A 19,749-nucleotide genomic window follows, 5' to 3' on the forward strand; every position below is an offset into this window, starting at 1 on the left:
AAAATGGCTTAGCACACTGGTGGGCTTTCCAGTTGAGGGAATCTACAGCCAGAAAGTTACTCCAGCTTGGGACACTAGCTGCCAAGTTTGGGTCTCAAGCACATGTCTCTGAACTGGCTCTCAAGGAGGAGAGCACCAGTGGAAACAGCGATGGTGCCTTTGCTGTAGCGGCCCAAAGACATCACAGAAAAATGGAAAGCTTATTGAAACTCAGCAGTACTGCTTTGGGGAGAGGAGCAAAGATCCACTCATGTTAGTGACAGTGACCTAGAGAACAGGGCAGGATAACTAACACTTGTAATTCCCCACCTGCCGGCTCCACCCAACAAAAAGGACTCTATACAAGCCAACCTTAGACAGGAAGTGGAAAGTGATGACCTGGGCACCAAATATTCTCACATAAATAGGAACAATCTCTAGGAAACTAGCTTTGTTCAACTGGACAGTAGATGATGGGAATATGATCTCACAGATATTTGTTCTCATTTTCTTGGAATGACTGGTAAGTGGGCAAACATGTTTCCTATCTTCTTAACTTCTGGCTCTTGCCATAAAAATATTTGCAGTTCCATCTGCAGTTTTTTAGACTTCTGGCCTCTGCAAGTCAGTGCACCTCTTCACCTTGTACCCTCCTTTTATACTTTCTTTACATCTCCAATTCCATCTTCCTCTCTTTTGTTGATCCACTTCATCCCTTTGTTATATGCCCTCAAGCCACAATCAGCAGAGCAGAGAAAAGAGCCAGGCGTGCTGGGTGATGAGCTATCGGGTACATTTGCTGAGGTAATGCCAGGTCTCTGAGCCTGAATTCCTGCTGATTCCAAGCTGCTACAGCTCCTGCTTGCCGTTATGTTCTTTCCCAAGTGCCAACAGCAGAGTTTATCATTTACCCCCTCTAAGTCCCATGATTTTAATGGCAGAAAAAAGGGATTTTAATTTTTTTATAAAAGTTGGGATTATTGCTTTTCAAAATATTTATATGCTTACGGTGTTTTGATGTCAGAAATACATGAAAGAACAACCAGTGCCTCAGAATTGAGAAGTCCTGTAATTTTCAGGCCTAGGTTTCCTGAGCTCTGTTTACTGGGTGTGAAAGCCTGGTTGTTTATAAAGCCTGGTAGTGACCCACATCCTCATCCTGCATGGAGAAGCAACAGGGAGAGAAGGCAGAGATCAAAGATGTATAAATAGGCCCCATCCTCTCACTCTCCTCTGCCTCCTCAACAACAGCCTAGATTGGGGTCTTTCACTGCCTTAGGAAACAAAGATGAGAAGGAAAATTTGATGGAGGTAAAAGTGTCTTAGATCATCATCTGCCTTTCAGCCCTGCTGTGGCTGGCTTTCCAGTTCCCTGTCAGATCCATCTTCTGACATTACCTTGAATGCTCTCAGCATCCTGTATAGCTACGGTCTGCCATGGTGGCTGCTATCAAATTACAACCAAAATGATTTAGCTCTTCAGTTACATTTGAGGTCCCAAATAGAAGCCAGAAAAGGATCCAAAGAGTGACAGTATGATTTAGAAGGAAGACCACAGAAGTTGAAGTCATTTGAGATCTAGACTCAAGCCCAACATTATGCTGGAAGCCAAGTGACTTCCATTTAATAAGCATTTATTAAGTACTATTTGCAAGACACTAAGGATACAAGAATCAAAACAAATCTCTCACTTTCAAGGAATTTACACTAAAGTTGGGGGATGGGAGGAGGGTGATCCTTGTACAGTAAGTCTAACTTCTGAGCCTGTTTTAACTAACATCTGTAAAACTGAAAGTGAGGTCATGACTTCAGAAGACTGAGGATGATATATACTGTTTACCCTCCAGTAGAGAGCAGTTCCCAAACTTTTTGTCCTGGACCCCAAGGCAAGAGTCTGGTGGTTCCGATAGAAAGCACCTCAGAATCATGTTGTTAAATGCATGAAATACATACTGTATATGATGGCAAAGGAAACCAACACCTCCGAGATCTGAGAATGAGAAGAAAGCCCTGAACTAGAGGTACAGGACCAAGCATACATTCTTAGACTTGGCTCATGTGTTGACTTCTTTTATCCGACTACACCTATTTGTCACTAGGGAGTTCTTTCCTGCTGAGGAAAGGAGAGAAGGTTGGTGCATAGTAACAGACATAGGAAAAAAAAGTTATAATGGTTTATTCATTGAAATGAATTTAACTGGAAATGGTTACTAAACAAGTTTAGGTAGTTAAACTGATTTTCAATATTATTGTTTTTTTCACAAAACATTAAATTTTAACAAAAGAAAACAAAGATTGGTCACATGAGAAAAGCAAAGTAAATGGCATAGCTAATGACTAGAGAAATCCAAGCTTTCCTTGGCAGACTTACTGTTCTTTTGTTCACAGTTAAAGTGCTTTCACATACACCAGCTAATTTCATCTTCGCACAGATCTTCCCATTTTACAGAGGGGGAAACTGATTCAGGTGAAATCATTTGCCCAAAGTCACACAACTAAAAAAAGTTTGCAGAGTCAGGTCCACTCAGCTCAGTTCCACACCGTTTCTACTATATCCTGCCGGCTTTCAGTAGGATCTGCTTTCCTTTGAGATCTTACGGACATGCTGCCATTCTTGAGTTCCCTTCTGTCCTCCCCTCCCTAGAGGCCTCTTCTTCCCCTTTGGAAGTCATTTCCCCTCTATTAGGAGTTTGCCTCCCCCAGTCAGAAATCGGCAAGGAGGTACCAATTGCAGTAAGTCACATTTGCGATGGAGCAGCAGGATGTGAAGCAGCAAAGTGAGACTGTCTCCTCTACCTGCTTTGTATGGTTAATTAGTAAGCACACAACAAACAAACTTTAGTAAGGCTGCCTGTATAATTTGGGACTTCTTAAAAAAACCAGATGACAACCTGTGAATCAGTTCCTTAAGTCCCTGTGAGAGGAGAGTGCACTCAGCCCCACTCCCAAGTATCCTAGTTTGGGTGTTATGTGAAGGCAGAGGTGCAATCACTGGCCTGCCTGTCTCTCATCTTACTTTTGGGGAGAAAGGACTGAGAAATCCGCACCTGGGAAAAGAAAGTAAGGGCAGAAATAAGAGCCCCTTATCCCAGCAACACATGATTTTTCCTAAATAAGTGGAGAACATGCTGTCTCTTACTATTCCTCAGCACCATCCCTGTAATTCTGGAATCTGTAGGATGTAATCTTTGCTTTAGGCTTATGCAGTCGGTACTAACTCGTCCCTTTCATGTGCAGCCAACAGGAACCACTCATGTCAAACTATCTTCACTCCCACCAGCTCTCCTTTCTCAATAGGTAACAATTAGCTACTTAGCAAGCCCGGAAGAGGGGTAAATGAAGGACAGTGTCACACTATAGTGCCTTTGTGAGAGGAAATTTTATTGTAATTATTCACCTCAATAGAGTTCAGAAAGAACAGATTAGCTCAGTCCAACATGATTGGCAGTTGGAATAATCTAGTGAAGCAAGTGACCTGACTACTAAGGATTTAACTTAGATGCTTTTAATACTTATCCAACTAACACCTCAAACATAATCCAGAAGAATGTGTTATCTTCCCCCTTTTCACTTGAGTCCCCCAACTACCTCATCTCAATACCAAAATAACTTCATTAAATAAGAGTTCCAGAGGAGCAGAGCCCCCTGGAGCTTGCAGCCATGAGGACAATGCACAACAAAGAAAAGAAAATGAAAATAAAACTCTGATAATTTACCAGTCTAATAAAACAAGACCTTCAATATATTAAGAAATAAATCCAGTTACAAATGCACTATGGGTCTATGTGAAGAGGGTCTGGAGTAATAACTCAAAGTGACCGGCTATTTACAAGATACACAAGCAGGAAAGATGCACCTATTTGGGCACTGGTCTTCAGAAGCCAAATGTGTTCTCCCCACTGTAGGCCACGTACAAGAAACCATCTTCATCTTTTTCCTTCTCATAAAGTTGTCCCATGGTTAGGCTTGAATGAGAAAAACAGAAAACAGTAAAAGAACTCAGGTCAATTCACTAAAACCAAATGCCGGGAAGATCTGAATCTCTAGATGCAGAAAACTCCAGTAATTATCCTAAACCATGACACTTTTTCATTTTGGGGCCTGTCATTTGAGAAATTCCCATATTTTACAATATCAACCAGATGATCTCCCCAACATTCCAAGATGTAGGTGGGAGCAAATACCGTACTCTTTTGTAGATGGAAAATGGGTACCCAGAAGAGTTGAATGAAATTTGTCAGCTGAGTTATTGGCCAAGGCAAAAAGAGAGCTAAAGGCTCCTTTCTTCCAACACCAAGCTAGGGCTGGCCAGCTGTGCATCCATGGATGAATGTATAAAAAAAAGTTTGGTGACAAACTTTCGGGGAGAAGTGAATGAAGAGCAGCGACCTTATCCATCAGCTAATGGTTGCTCTGGGTCTGTCCTCTCTGGAAAGACGTTAACACCCAGCTGTGCGGTTCTCAACATGGTCTACCGTGGAGGCCATTTGAGAGATGACCTGGACCTGCTTCTTTTTCCCCATCCCTTCCTCATTCTTCTGGTCCCTTTCCCTTTCCCCTTAAGCCTGCCTGTTACACTGCATGGCTCCAATGGTGAAGGTGCTCCTCGGACAAAGAACGTGGAAGCTGGCTCCATGCTTGTAATCATGATATTAGGAAAAACCCCTTTGGTTTGGAAATGCTTAATTCTTTGGGCCATTAAGGTACTACATAAGATTAACACCACAACTGTGGTCAGAGTTTATACTTTAGCTTTAAATATATAATTAGGTTGAAAAATAGGTTATCAGAAATGAGAAGTCTCTGTCCTAATTTTGAGGCTACTGCAGGCTTTCGCCCTCTTCCTTATAAGGACTTTGTTCTTCATTTGAAGAGTTTTTCATTAACTGACTTCTTTGCAGAGGTCTAAGTAAGGAGAAAGCTCAGTGTAATACTACAAAATTCATGTTGTTCAAGTCACTATTCTTCATTACGGTACTCTCGGTTTTAAAAGTCATTATGTAACTCCCTAACCATCCCTTTTATTAGCTATTCACGAGTTTCCACTGGAAAATACTGAGATGCTATGAAAGTTGATACATCAAGAAAAGATCTGCAAATAAAATTTCAGTTCAAAGAAGGAAGGGGTAAAGTGCTGCTGTCTCTCTGAGAAATGTCATCCAGTAGCTAAGAAATCAGATTCAGGGCATGGTACTTACTACTTTATAAAAGGAAAGGGGGCTAGTGACTGGATCCAAAATTCCTCCAAGAAACCAAAGTAATTTCCTGTTCCTTTATGGCTATAAACAGATTCATGCTGTTAGGGCCCACTGCCAACTTGAGAGTCTCTAGGCAAGGCCTATTACTTTAAGGAGTTTACCATACTCCTCCAAGAGCTCTGTCCCTCATAAACGGGTGAGACCAGTGGATATTTTTAGCGCTTCTGAATGCAGAAAGTAAAAAAAAATTAAACTGAGGGCATGTAGTTTCTAACTCACCTTAAGATCAAATGACAGATTTAGTACTGGAAGAAACCCCAAAGGTCATCTAGTCTATACTCCCCTACCTTTTTTTTAAACAGATGAGGACCAGGCCCAGAGTAGTTAAGTAACCTGTTACCAAAAAGGTGTGGATTCATTATACTAAACCCTTCTGAATTTAAAAATAAAGAGAATGTATAAGGAATTTTTTTTGGTGGATATACATAGATAGTCTTTTGGAAGTTGACCACAGATAAAGATCCTTGTTTATTAAGTAGGATAAAGTGATTCCCCTGGTAACAAACTCAAAATACATTGAGTGTATCAGAGATCCAAATGTGCCCTATGCAACCTCCCCACAAACTCCAAAAATAGATATTTCTGAGACCAAATTCATGTGGGTGGTAAAGCTGGCTCTCTCTCAGCCTAAAAACAGACTGTCAAAATGGGACACTGAATCCATTCCTATGCCATGAAACAGAAGTATATACTTAAGAGAGTAACACTAGTAACACTTGGAACTCTATACATACTCTCCCCACATGATTTGTGCTGTTAATCTCCAGGATAAGAAACGACTAGATATTGGTGATAGAAGTAAACAGGTACTAGACTAACTAAGCTTGAAGGTGGCTTTGTTTGGAGGTCAAGATGAAAACAAGATTGAAACGTGGTCTGATAGCTATCTTGTGATATCATTAGTCCAGTAAGCTCATAGCAGATGCCTAAATGACCCAAGCCATCAGTCAGTAACTTGCTAAATTGATGGAGAGAGGCCATCAGCAACTCTGGGAGAAGTTCCAAGACATTTACAATCAGGAAAAGGAGTACTGACTGTCCCAAGCATTCTCACTTCATCCTCTTATGACTACTACCATTAGGGTATTTCTGTCTTTAAAGCAGTAACACAATTCAATCTGGACAAGACGACAAATGACCAAAATGTGGGAGTAGATGAATTTTAAAATGAAAGTGTAAGTGGTGGTTACATAACTGGCATAATGTAAAACCAAATGGGGCTGTTCCAGGTAAAAATCTCTTAACATGAAATTAAGGAGAGAAGGGTTTGTTAACATAAAAAAGGCTGCTCCTACAAGCATAAAGGCAGATCAGCTGGGAGAGAGGAGCACTGGCAGGCAGGAGGATACTAAAAAGGGCAAGTAAAGTGATACAGCTCTAACAGAACAGGATGCAAGTCCTTGAAAGTGGTTTCTATTTTCATTCTGAATTATTAGAAAAGTCTTGAGGCAGTGGTTCAGAATGAAGATGACCTGAGAATATCTGTGTCTAACATCACATCTTTTTCCCATGACTTTTTCTGAAGTGCCAAGGATGACTGTGGTAACTCAGGGTGATATCTCCCCAAATAATGTCCCAGTGACATCAACTGACATGTTTCTTGAATATAAGCTAAGCATATGGCAGAATATCTGGGTCAAAGACAGATGTTCTCACCTCAGGAGGTAGTCCAGGTTTGTTTCCCAATTCAGACTGCAAATTTGGCCTTTTTTTCTCACCCATTTAATCCTAGAGTTAACAATGACAACTGCAGCAACTTGGTGCTGAAGCAGTGCCTTGACTTTTGGGTGGGGAACCAAAGTCATGTGCTTGGGGTATTCTGGCCCTGCTCTTCCAGCTCTTGTTTGCCACTTCATGTGCTGTGGGCCCCAGAGACCAAGCAATGGTCGCTCAATCAATTCTGTTAGCCTGGCAATGAGATGTAGTCCACCCAAGTTCTTTGGAAGAACTTCTAGAGCAATTTGCCTTTTACCCCCTCTAAAGGGAATGGTCTAATTCACATAGACTGAGAATGGCTAATAAACTCTTTAAAAATTCTTTCCATGAAAAGAATTTCCTACTTAGCTTCTATAGGTTATTTAAGACACCAAGTAGCTAGCTCCTCTATGAAGTGGTTAAGACTAGTGACCTCAAGTGTCATCTTGGTACTGTCATCTTTTTCTCAGTTATAATAATCTACATGGAAACTTGAACCCATAACCTTCAGGCCCTTAAGAAGGGTGATACTTGACAGTGCCAAGCCCCGAGGTTAGGGAGACAAGAATAAACTAATGGTGTTGCCATAAAATTGAATGATCTCAAGAAAATTGTCATCAAAACACAGGAAGTCACTTAATCCTGAGGTGAAAAAAGGCTGAACCACAAAAGCAAATACAGAAAATTCCTCTGCTCCACCAAAAAGAAAAATAATCACACAAATCTAAGTATGATTTGAGGAACCACGAAATGACGAAAAGTCTCATATGAGTGGCATGAGCTGGTAGGCCAGCCTGAGATGTTCTCTGCATGACTTCCAGGAAGGCTGAACTTTTCTGCCCTCTCAGCCCTATACTATTGTGCTCAACCTGCTCCACTGACCACACCCTCACTAAGTATATTCTCCATTGGTATACTCAGAGGATCCTCAAATGTCACTTCATGCTTGATAGGCTCTGTGTTATAAGCTCTTTGCACAGCCTTCCAACTCAAAACTCCAAATCATTGATAATACTAAACTTCTGGCCTAAATGATTGGGAAACTGGAGGAGAAACCACTGAGGTGACTGCTTTTCTCAGTATAGTATCTGATCTGGTGCCTGGTAATGAAACAAAGGTGTCAATTTTTTATGAAAGGCATATCTACTTTGCATGTGTCCCTGTGCCCATACAAATGGCTCATTCCACAAACATGCTACTATTGTACACCAAGATTGCTGATACTTGCTGAGTGTACCACACTATCTTAAGAAAGGAAAAGGAAAATAAAAGAAGAGGTAGAATGCAGGTTCAAAGCTTACTTGATGAGTCCTAGGTCACTGAGGTCCTCAAAGTGAAATATTCCTGTAAAACAGTAGTGTCCCTCAACTCAGTTCTAGGACTTCTATGCCTTTGTTTCTTTGTGCTATCTGGGCAAAGTAATCACAATTTAGTAAAACAGTGTCCAAACCCAGAAATGGTCAGATCACTGGCAAAATGACTAATCTGCTCAACAGTCCCCTGGACCCAGCAACCTGGGCTGACGCTTTGAGCATCTACGGGTGCTCCTAACTTACATTGCAACAGAACCTGTAAGAGGCTCAATGTCAAAGTTAGGGCTAATCAGCACATCCCTGTGCTTCCTACAGACCTCTGAATTCCCTCCTTTCCAACAGAGTATTTTTGCCGCTGCCAAGGAACTGTAATAGCTGTGTGAATGCAGTAGCTGAAGTGATTACATGGTCCTGAAGGTACCATAAAGTAATTCAAAATGAGATCAAAGGCTTGAAAACACAAGTGAGGAAGGAGGAAAGGGGGAAATTACCAAGGGAGAAGGAAGGAAAAGGGGGGAATTATAAACGACTGCTTCTTTAATCATGTCTTCCTTCTACTTCCACTGCTAAACTAAGTATCTTCTTGAGGGGAATTTCAGGTTCACCCAATAAGGATCAAAACTGTTCATTCAAGTACATTACTAACTGATGAATGAATGGATCACTAAGTTCCACATAACCACCTAAAATTTTACCTACTGTCTTTCCTCTAAAGAGCAGCTTAGCACCTATAACAATGTCATAAACAGGACTTTCTTAAATCTATTTCAAACATGGCAATTATCAGCAAGATTCATATTATGGCTACAAATAAAAAAAAAAAGATAAACATGCTAAGTCTTGGTGTTCTCTCTCATGCCAGCCCCAGAGTACTGACTGATTTTGTGAATGTTTCTCGTAACATTCCTTTTCAATCTTGATGAGCATCAGGGAATGGTCTTACGTTTGATTTGGCCAGATTTCCAATTAGCATAGAATTCTACAAAGAACACAGCTCTCTAGAGGAAAAAAAATAGCAAGTCTGATACCCCTTCTTAAAGAAACTAGAATTTAGAAGGAATATAGAACATCAAACCATTAGGAATCAAATTCTTTAGACTTATCAATGAAGTCAATTTCCGTTGCAACACCCAAAATTTTCAGACACAGGAGTACCTGGAAACAACTGAAGGAGGCGGTACAAACAAAACCACAATATTAGGTGGAGTTGCTGAAAACTGCAGTACGGAAATAGAAAATTCTTATGGAAGGAAAAGAAGGGAGCTCCCCATCGGCAGAACTCCACTGGCATTTACTTGAACTTGTACTTCTATTACAGAGGGCCTGAATTTGTGGTTAGTAAGAATGACATTTGTTGCTTTCTCTGTTACTTAATAAGTTTATTTTAATAACTACAATCTCAAAGACAAAAGAAACAGCTGTTTCAGAGTGTGAAGAGAAAAGCCATTAATCAAGGATTAACAGGGTAAGGCCCTGAACCAGGTATTTATCTCAGAATTACTCAGTCTATCTCAATCTATCTCTCCATAATATTTCTACATACAATATTACGGAAGAAAAGCATAGATTCTAAATCCCTGGTTAACCATTTTGTAAAATGCTGAGGTAGGTCACAAAATATATGTGGAGGCTCCCTAGGCTTGAGCTTTGGGAAGAAGTGGCTATGAAACAGCCCTGTAGGTTCTTCTCCTATTGAGATCACCTTGATAATGGAAAGGAGTAACTTAAGGCCCCTGTGACTATTAAAGTGCAGCCATCAGGAAACGAAGTGATCTCAATGTATTTTGATTTCATTTTCTTCAAGTTGTATCAAAAGTTCAGAGTGAAGTGCAAAAAAAAAAAAAAAGCCCTAACTGCCACATATCCTACTCTAAGATGAAGCAAAAACAGAGCTTTTTAAACTTGATTGCTAGAGTTTCAGATGGTAGGTAATGAAGTCCTGCTTCTTATCATATGATGACCCCCCATCCCCATAAGGAAGGACAAGAGCTAACTATTGCTGTCCAACAGCTTTCAACCCTAGTGAAAGAAGCACCAAGAAATGCCCTGCCTTCCACTCCTAACCACAGGCCTCATCAAAGAGAGGGAGGGCCAGAAGAAGTGACTCCAAAGTGACAAGTTTGTTCCTAATAAACCTGAAACTTCTCAGATGACAGCTGTGGCTAGCCCAAGAACCTCAATGGGCCATGGCTGGGCTTTTCCTTTTCAGGTAGGAATCACCACTACAAGGCCAAGATCTTATTTCTTATTCCATTTCCACCCTCACTAGGAAGTAGATATTGTTGAAGGGACTAAGGAAAAAGGAAGTAACACCTAAAAAACCAAAGCTGTTTACTTTTAGAAGAAATAAAGAATGAGTTTGGTTTAGATCCCTCCTCTGGAGCCTCAAAGGTTTCCAAATCAAGGGCATTTTGTCCACACTGGGCAAAGTATTTGTTTTCAAACATTCTCTTTTTGGAAAACAGATTGAGCCTAAACCAGTCTTGACTCTCTTCTGGTCTCTGATGTTACAAAGGGCCAGGAATCCCCTTTCAGACAGCAACACAAAACAGGAAACCAGAATCTGGCCATAGGCCTGAGAGTAATCAACGTAGAGTAAGAGAAGAAGCAATTACGAGTTTAAAGTCTATTTCCTTTCATACAGAAGATAAAACTGACAAGGTCAACACAGAATGGGAGAAGACTGCCTTGAAACTGGATTTTTGGTCCCAAGTTGTAGTTAGAATGAAGTTCCAAGCAGGAAAACAGCTAGAGTGCTAAAGTTATTCTATTGCCAGCCAAAGCAAAAAGTGATAAATAGGAATCAAAACGAACAAAAACCTAACAATCCATGTAATTCTCATAGCCCTTCACAGGAAACCAGCCCTAGTAAATGATAATCAGACAGCTAAAAAAACGACTGCAATGAGAAAAGCTGACTGAAGCATTTGGAGACACAGCCAACAAGGTGATTAGTTCAAATCTAGGACTCTGCAAGGCCTAATGAAGAGCTCCAGGAAGCATGGGCACTACTAATTTTTGGACTATTAAAGTAGACCTTTGTCTCAAGCCTCAGATCCGGAGTTTAAGCTCAGCCCCAAGAAGCTGCTCTCAATGGTTCTTAACAGTATGCATTCTCCACTTCACAACCTGCCCTAGTACAGATGGATACTATCATGGCATCTTCCCCTTTCTTCTAGTTATTACTTGAAAACAAAAGCCTACATTTCAAGACAATCCCTAAGAGATTAAGGGCCAAAAAGTACTTGAGTACCACAATCAACCCATCAAAATAAGTGTTCAAAGGATCAGTAAGTGACTGCCTCTCACCTAGACTGTGGGACTGTTTTATCCACAAACAGGAAGATTGCTTTCTCTGAGGGGAGCTGGATCCGTTTCCTGATGATCCACATGAACTGGGCCACAGTGATGTCAGATGGAACCAGGTACTTCCGCTTGTCAATGTCAACAATCTGAGAGCCTGAGACTTTTTCCACAATCACCTGGAAAAGCAGAGGTCAGGGTTAGCTTCTGAAATAAAGGCTTTAATCTGTCATGTGCTTGGGGAGCTGATGAAGGCACACTGTGCTAGAAATGTCAGGGGATTAAGAGGAAGACAGAACTACATGATAGAATGGCAAAATGTTACCTTTGCTGCTGAAAATTATACGCTTTGGAGAGTATATTTATATGGTGAGCTGTTTTCTTTCATGAAGTCAGTTACTGTATTCTACATCCCTGATCAGAGGCACTTACAGAAAAAAGCAGCTCTTAATGTATTGAACTTTAGAAAATCAAGTGAAGAAAATTATTCATTTTAGTTCCATCTAATCCCCCAAAGTTCGACCCACTGCACCTCACAAGATAATTGAGTTACCAAAGAAACGTTACAGTTGGAAGGGACTCCACGGTTATGTGGATGAGGAAAACCGAAGACATTAATGACTGGCTTAAGGTAACAAAGCCAGTAAGTGATGGGAACACCCAACAAGCAGAGGCAGGAACCTGGCAGAGAACTTTTAAGGAACCGAGTGGTTAACCTGCCCCCCTGGTTCCTCTTTCTGCTGGCCGGTCTTATTTCGGTTTTCTCAAAGATTAAGAATTCAGGTGTGTGTCCTCCGAACCCCGGCCTCTCCCCGCCCTCCCCTCCGAGAAGAAAGCCTGCGGCAGGTACGGAGCCCTTTCACCAACCTGCCGCACCCTTCCGAAGGGGGGGCATCAGGGCAAGGTGCCCCCGCCCCCGTGCTCCCCTCGGCCCGTCCTGGAATCCCGTCCCTTCCATAACCCGGAGGGAGCCTGGAGGCTGCCCCAGATAGGACACTCGGCGGCGGTGAAGGCCCCGGCCCCCTCCCTGCGCCCCCTCCGCCCCCCGTGACGCCCCGCAAGGACGGGGGGCGCCGCCGGAGCCCCGCTCCCTACTCACCGGGACCCGGTCGGGATATTTGGCTCGGATTTTGGCAGACTCCACACATCTGTGTTCTGTGGACGAGACAAAGTGAGGGGTTCGGAGCGGGGGTCCGCGCCTCGGGCCCTTCCCTCGCCCCGCGGCCGAGCCGGCCCGGGCGGGGTGGAGCCCCCGGGGAGGGGCGCCGCGCTCGGCTCCGCCGGCCCCCGCCCCGGCCCTCCGGACCCTCCGCCGCGGGCCGGGCTGAGACTGGGCCCGGGGCCCGGGGCGCAGAGGGCTCAGGCCGGGCCGGGCCTCGCCAGCCGCTCCCCCGGGCCGACCCCGGCCTCGGGCCCGCGCCCCCAACCCGGCCCTTACCCAGCGAGTGGTCCTCCTTGAACATCCACTTCATGGCGGCGGCGGCGGAGAAGGGACGGAGCCGGCTCTCGGAGCCGCGGAAGGGACCGGACGGGCCCGGCCTCGACAACAACAAAAACAGCGGCGACGGCGACGGAGGAGGAGGAGGAGGAGGAGGTGACGGCAGCGGCAGCGGCGGCGGCACGAGAGGCGGGACTTCCGACTGACGGAGCCTAGCAACTGGGCAGGGGGCGGGCCTTCCGGCGACAGTCGCTAAGGGGCGGGGCCTGCGCTACGCAGCCCGCCCAGAAGGCGTAAGCCACTCTCCCATACCTCTGGAGGAGATCTAACTCGAGGGAGGGGGATCGGTGACAGTGACAGGTCTGTAGGAGGAGGGTGACGTGACCCGTCTGTGGGAGGAGGGTGATGTGACCCGAATGTGGGAGGAGGGTGATGTGACCCGTCGGTAGAGTCCTGGTGGGGAGGGGTGATGCTGACAGGTCCGTGGGGTCACTAGGGGCAGGGGCGGTGGTGACCGGTCCGTGGGGGGCTCTAGGGGGAGGGGTGATGCTGACAGGTCCGTGGGGTCTCTAGGGGACAGGTTCGTGGGGGGCTGAAGGGGGAGGGGTGATGCTGACAGGTCCGTGGGGTCACTAGGGGCAGGGGCGGTGGTGACCGGTCCGTGGGGGGCTCTAGGGGGAGGGGTGATGCTGACAGGTTCGTGGGGGGCTCTAGGGGACAGGTCCGTGGGGGGCTGTATGGGGAGGGGTTGCTGATGCCTGCGGAGGCAGAGAAGTTTCATGACTGGGAGCTCACTTATTACAAATGAGATTCCAGTAAGAGACCCCATCTCTGGGTTTGGTCATGTCTCATTACTGAGCGGAGGAGAGAGGGAAGTTAGAGGTGACTGTCAGGACTGATGAATTCCCTTGACAGCGGGTCATAAGACTGGCATTCCTGTGGGCCATTCTGAGCAGGGTTCAAAAGTCACAAGGCAGTGTGGCACAGGTCACCTGCCTTTCCTCATACTTTAAAGGTTCTCCAGCTGGTGATGTAATTACGTTCCTCCAAACAATCATCTGGGAAGAACAGGGAAGTCATCTGTTTATGAGTAATTGAACTTTTAGAGGGTGTGTTGACCAATTTATGTGCACGATGCATATCACGTGCTGGCGACTCTGATGTATCTGAAAGGTCTCTTTTTTAATGCTGGTCTTCCTTCCTTACCTACAATTAAAATTCCTGAGACATGTCACGGAGCCTAACTACATCTCAAATATTTTAGTTATTTTGAGGTTGCACCTCTGAGCAACGCAAATATTTTGAAAGTGAAAGTAAAAATACTTTGCATTTTGACCAGACCTTTCTCCCAGAGAGTTCTTTGCAGATAGTGTATTTATTCTCAGGACCTGTTTCCAAAGGACGTGTGAGCTTTCCTGTTTTAGAGACAAAAGTACTGAGTGGTAAGGTGGTTTGTTCAACATTATTCAGGAAAGCAGTAGAGTTCCAAAGGACCTTGAATCCCTTTCGGCTACCCCAGCCAGGTTGCCCTATATATGTATTTATGACCACCTCTGCTTAAAAAGTAATTACTTTTATACCTCTCTGGTTTTAAGAGTTATAAGGACTCAAAGCTACTTGAACCATCTTGCATCCCCATGTACCTCCTCCTGAGCTTTTCATAGCTCAAATTCTAATTATGTAATCTTTCATGGTCTTTTCCATCCACTTTCCTAGCAATATTTTTTTTTTGTTTTCCCTATTCCGTCTTGACTATTTTAATTATCTACCTACTAGTTAAGTCAATATTTCAATGGTCTTCTCTGCCTAACAAGACACGGTAAGTAGCTACAAAGGAAGTAAAACACATAGATCCAGTCCTGGAGAAGCTTATAACCCTAATAAACAAGGTAGAACCCTATGTGAAAATACAAATAGATTAATTTTTAAATGCTAGGTGAATTACAGGTTTATATTTATGAATACTAAGGATATGTGAATAATTGCAAATGATAGTTTCATGACAGAAGTGACTCAGAAAGAGTTTTGAAGGAAGGAATGGACATGAATTAGCAGATGGAGAAGTAAATGTTCCAAGTCAGGAAGAAAAGGAGCAAAGACTCCTGGTGGATCAAATGACTTGGATGAAGACATTGATGACATGCTTGTCAGGTCGTCAGATGGCTAGGAGCTAGGAGGAATAATTCATTGAAAGACAATGTCAGGATCCAAAAATATCTCAACAACTTAAAATGGTGGGCTAATTTAATAAGACGAAGTGCAATAAAGATAAATGCACAGTTCTACACTGGAGTTCCAAAAATCCATGAAATATGTACAGGATGAGCTAGACACACATAGACAACAGTTCTTATGGGGGGAAAAACCTGAAGATTTAGCTCAAAATGAGTCAATAGGGTGAATGTTTGTTCAAGGCTGTATTACTACAAGAGTCATAATGCCCAAAATAAGGTAAAGTAGTTGTCCCTGTCTGCTCTGGTCCTACTACATCTAGAATATTGTGTCACTTCTGGATGCCACACTTTAATAATAAAAAAATCATATGTACATGTTTGTTTTGTTTATATTTCTTTTTGTACATGTTTCTCCCAATAGGGTATAAACTCCTTTAAGGTGGGGACTGCTTCTTTGTACAATAAGTTGGCTGTAATGAGGAACTAGCCAATGAGGACCTAATCCTTAGAGCAAACTCATATTTGTTCTTCCTGTTCAATTCTACAGAACATGATAGATATTCCCTCCTTCATTCTAATCCAGTAGAACAACTGAACTGCCTCAGTACAAGGAAAAGATTTATCTCCCACCTTTATTGCAACGTGTCCATGAGCATCCTGGAAGGGTAAAGTTTTTAGTATTGTCAGTCACAAGCCCCAATCTGGGGTGCTCCCCATTATCAATCCAACTGTAGAACTCTACTGCTTTTAGAAAAGGGATGTGCTACGAAAGTATAGCAAAAACAATAGTTACAAAAACATTTTCCTTAAGCTGGCAGCATACGCTCTCCATGTACATACAAGGGTCCTGAGTGCAGTGCACTCCCTTAAAGTACAATGGTAATGAGGCATATGTATAAAGAACACATGGCCAAGGGGTACTCCCTGATTCCTGGTGCTAGAAGTTCTTTCCTTCTCGTCATGAAATTCTCATGAGGTTCCTCTTAGGTGTATTTCCTGGATTCTAAGAATCAATGCCTTTCTATGGTCCATAACCAGCACTTTTCTTGGTCCCAAAGGGTTATAATCCTTAAAGTTGCAGTCATCCTTGGGGGTCAGGTTTCTACCTTTATCTGTAGGTGTTTCCTTTGTCACTGACCTCTACTACTGGGTTGGACTCTGCTATTGACTGTTTGTCAGGTGCACTTTGGGTGGCTCTGATCTATTTTGTGGTGGCTAGGACACTTCCCTCTGGGAATAGTTATTCATCTAGGATCAAGAACGAATGAATAAACATAAAAGAAGCAGAAGCAACATGTATTTGAGAACACATGGTGACCAGATGTGAGAAAGATAGCTGCCTTGGGTCTTACCTGCCACATCATGGCAGTTTTGCTTTACTTGCCCCAGGAAGGAAAAAAAAAAAGCTTACTGAGGGTAAGATTACTCCTTTCATTTACACTCAGTTCTATCTCAGCAGCCTCTGAGTCATCAGCCCTTCAAGTTCTTCAACCAATCAGAAGCCTCTGTCACCACATATCTAATTCTAAGAGTAGATAACCAAGATTATGCCTAGAATTTTGAGGGAAGAAATTGTGAGCTGCTCTTTTGGGACCCTGCCCACTCATACATATTATTGGAAGTTGGAGAATTAGCCCTTGAAGGGGTACTGTGTAAGACTTACCAAGCACTTTACATACACTATTTTATTAAATCTTCACAATTCTGTTGTTGCTGTTTTTCCGTCATTCTCAAAGAGGACCATGACATAGGGGAATTGGATGTAAGTGAGGTAGAGCTGTGTAGAGCCACCAGTCTCATTTCTCTGGAGCCATCTGGGTCCAGTGGCAAGAAATAGATCAGGATGACTGGAGATGGCCTTGGATGCATTGTTAGACCTTGCTCTTTTTAAGCTAAGGTCTCGGTGTGAGAGGCAATGACCATTCAGTGATAAAAGCTAGGAAAGAAAAGAGGAAGAGAGTGGATTTTTTGACCTAATCAAAAAAAAAAAAATCTAGGAGAGGAAGACCAGATGTCAGGGTTTCTGGCCAAAACAGAAACAATTGCTATTTACATTCACTCTGGGCCAATCAGGGCCCAAACAATGATCAAGTGGGATTTGGCCTGAGACCTCTTTGTTGGTCAATCAATGAGAACCAGAGTGACTTGGGTCCTTAAGAAAAAAATCTAGCTGTAAACTCCAAGATATCTTGCAAGGTTTCAAGTAGGACTGGAAGGTATTATTCCCATTTTTACAGAGGAAAGAACTGAGGGTCAGAGAAGTTAAGTGATTTGCTCACAGTTGCACAGCTATTAAATGTCTGAAGCTGGATTTGACTCTTTCTGACTCTTTCCACTGTTCCAGAAAATTGCTGTTCCAGGCTGCTGAGCACATCTGCTGGCTTCCATTAATATCAAACAATTAAGAACAAGACTTTGTAATGTCAATGTTATTCTGGAAGGGGCAAAAACATTTGGTAAACAAATCCTCAGTAATTGCTTCTGTCTTTAGAACATACACATGCACACACACACACACACACATATTTATTTATACATACATCATTACTCTTAACCTAGCCTGGCCATCCATTGTCTAATGCCTCTGGATTGTCCCTACCTGCTTCCCACCCTAACCCTTCTTTGTTTGATACCTCTCAATTGCCTCCAGCTATTTCCCACCCTTGATCAGTCACCCCAATCCCATCAAGACTACTTGACCACCCCTAGATCTTTCCCCATGATTTTTCTGTATATAAGCTCCCTCTTGCCTCTGTGAATGTGCTCAGATTCTATCTAGTTTAGACTCAATCTAGCTCAGATTCTATCTGGCCTACTTGTTAATACAAGTGTCACAAATTGTGAGGTTTCTTAAGAGTCAACCCAATGTGGAGAATCTTTAATAAACTCCATTTTACTTTGGCTAAAAGAAGGCTTGGATCAAATTCATTCAGGAAGGACCTGGGGTGTCAGTATTTTGGGGTCCCAAGCACTCCAAACCTCAACATTATGGTTCCCTAACCTCAACAATACCAGTTATGGAGCTCTTTCATCAAGTTTTTTCACTCTTTGGGGATAGTCTCTTGAATTCATACTCAAGAAGCAAAGAAGCACAGTGAGCTGTAGAAGTTGGAAGAAAATGACTAGACTCATGTTAAAGTTAACATGCAACATTTGATCACAGAATGTCAGGAATGGAATAGACCAAAGGGTCATCCATTCCAACCTCATCATTGTACAAATGATGTTGTATATTGTACAGAACTGAGAACCAAACAAGCCAAATGGCTTTTCAAGATTATATACTATAGTTACTGGACTAGAATCCATGTTTTCTAAATTTTAATCTTGTGAACTTTGCACTTTAAGATCCCTTTCAAGATTCTCAAATATTACATGAATGAGATTGAAAAGAATAAAGGACACATAAAAATCCAATTTGAGTCTCTCTTCCTTATATATATTTGCCAGAATTATGCCATTATATTTGATCCAGCTAGATAATTTTCCGCTTTATGCCCTTTTTCTTTTTTATTAGCACGCTATTTATGCATTAATGTATTTTACATTAATTTCTATTTTATTAATACATTTTACTTGTTGTTCAGTCATGTCAGACTCTTCATGACCCCATGGACCAACTGTCCATGTGGTTTTCTTGGCAAACATACTGGAGTGGTTTGCCATTTCTTTCTTCAGTATTATACAGGCAGGAGTTAAGTGACTTTCCCAGGGTCGTATAGCTACTATGTTTGAGTTCACATTTAAACTCTGAGTCTTTCTGATTCCAGGCCCAGTTCTCTATCCACAGCACCACCTTGCTCCCCATATTTTACTAATGTATATTAATAATATTGCCTCATCACCTAGAACTTTTGAAGCAAAAGTAAAGAGAGTTATGGATTCTGGTTAGCACATTGGAGATGTTTTATGGAAGAAGTTAATTATTCCTTTGAAATTTGCACATTTCCCCTAATTGGTGGGAGACATCTGACAAATTTTACTGCTTAAGTGGGAAGACGAGGACCTCAGCTGAACTCTGTATCCAAAAGGACTTCCCAGCTTCCATGGACTAACAGGAAAATTGACTCAAGGATTTCCTTCCCTTAGCTCTTAGTCAAATCCAGGTTGATCTAAGTCTACTTATTATAGGAATGTATCAGAATACTAAGACCTGGCTCAACACCAAAGTAACTTCTCCCTCATCTGTTCCTAAATACAACATGCTTCGGCTAAGTCTGAATAATTGCTTTTCTTTTGTTTTGTTTACCAGCTAAAAAGAATATTGCTTTTGAAAAGGGCCCTGACTCCATATAGTAAAAACCAAGTTGTTACACAAAGTCAAAGGATGGAAATTATATAAAACATGAAAGAAAGACCACCCTGCAGGAGCGATCCTGTATCTAGTCTAGTGCTGTTGACGTTCTGTTCTTCTATAAGTGTGTGTGCTCAGTATTCTTGTTGTTGTTCTTGTTTTTATTTATAGGTGGAGATCTGTTATGAAACCTGTTCAACAATGAACTAAAGACATATAATGGGAAATAATTCCACTGAGGAGGAAAAAGGAGATTTTTCTAGAGGCCAATGTGGATACATAGGGGACTCTCCAA

The 19,749-nt window shown here is 42.6% G+C and overlaps 1 protein-coding gene across 2 annotated transcripts in view; it reads right to left on the bottom strand.

Annotated features, from left to right (window-relative positions):
- GABARAPL2 (GABA type A receptor associated protein like 2) overlaps positions 1 to 13,202 on the bottom strand; it is a 17,619-nt gene extending 4,417 nt beyond the window's left edge. Inside the window, exons 1-4 of one of the 2 annotated variants that reach the window (XM_072636528.1) lie at positions 12,987 to 13,202; positions 12,648 to 12,703; positions 11,555 to 11,727; positions 3,340 to 3,944 (exon numbers count right to left, since the gene is read on the bottom strand). In XM_072636528.1, coding sequence (XP_072492629.1) covers positions 3,854 to 3,944; positions 11,555 to 11,727; positions 12,648 to 12,703; positions 12,987 to 13,020 — 354 coding nt within the window. In that variant the 5' untranslated portion in view covers positions 13,021 to 13,202 and the 3' untranslated portion in view covers positions 3,340 to 3,853. Of the gene's footprint in view, positions 1 to 3,339; positions 3,945 to 11,554; positions 11,728 to 12,647; positions 12,704 to 12,986 lie in introns of those variants that run through there. The other variant, XM_072636527.1, reaches the window with a different exon arrangement.
- Between the last annotated feature and the right edge of the window lie 6,547 nt (positions 13,203 to 19,749).

Source organism: Notamacropus eugenii, chromosome 1 (assembly GCF_028372415.1).
Source record: "Notamacropus eugenii isolate mMacEug1 chromosome 1, mMacEug1.pri_v2, whole genome shotgun sequence".
NCBI classification, from domain to species: domain Eukaryota; kingdom Metazoa; phylum Chordata; class Mammalia; order Diprotodontia; family Macropodidae; genus Notamacropus; species Notamacropus eugenii.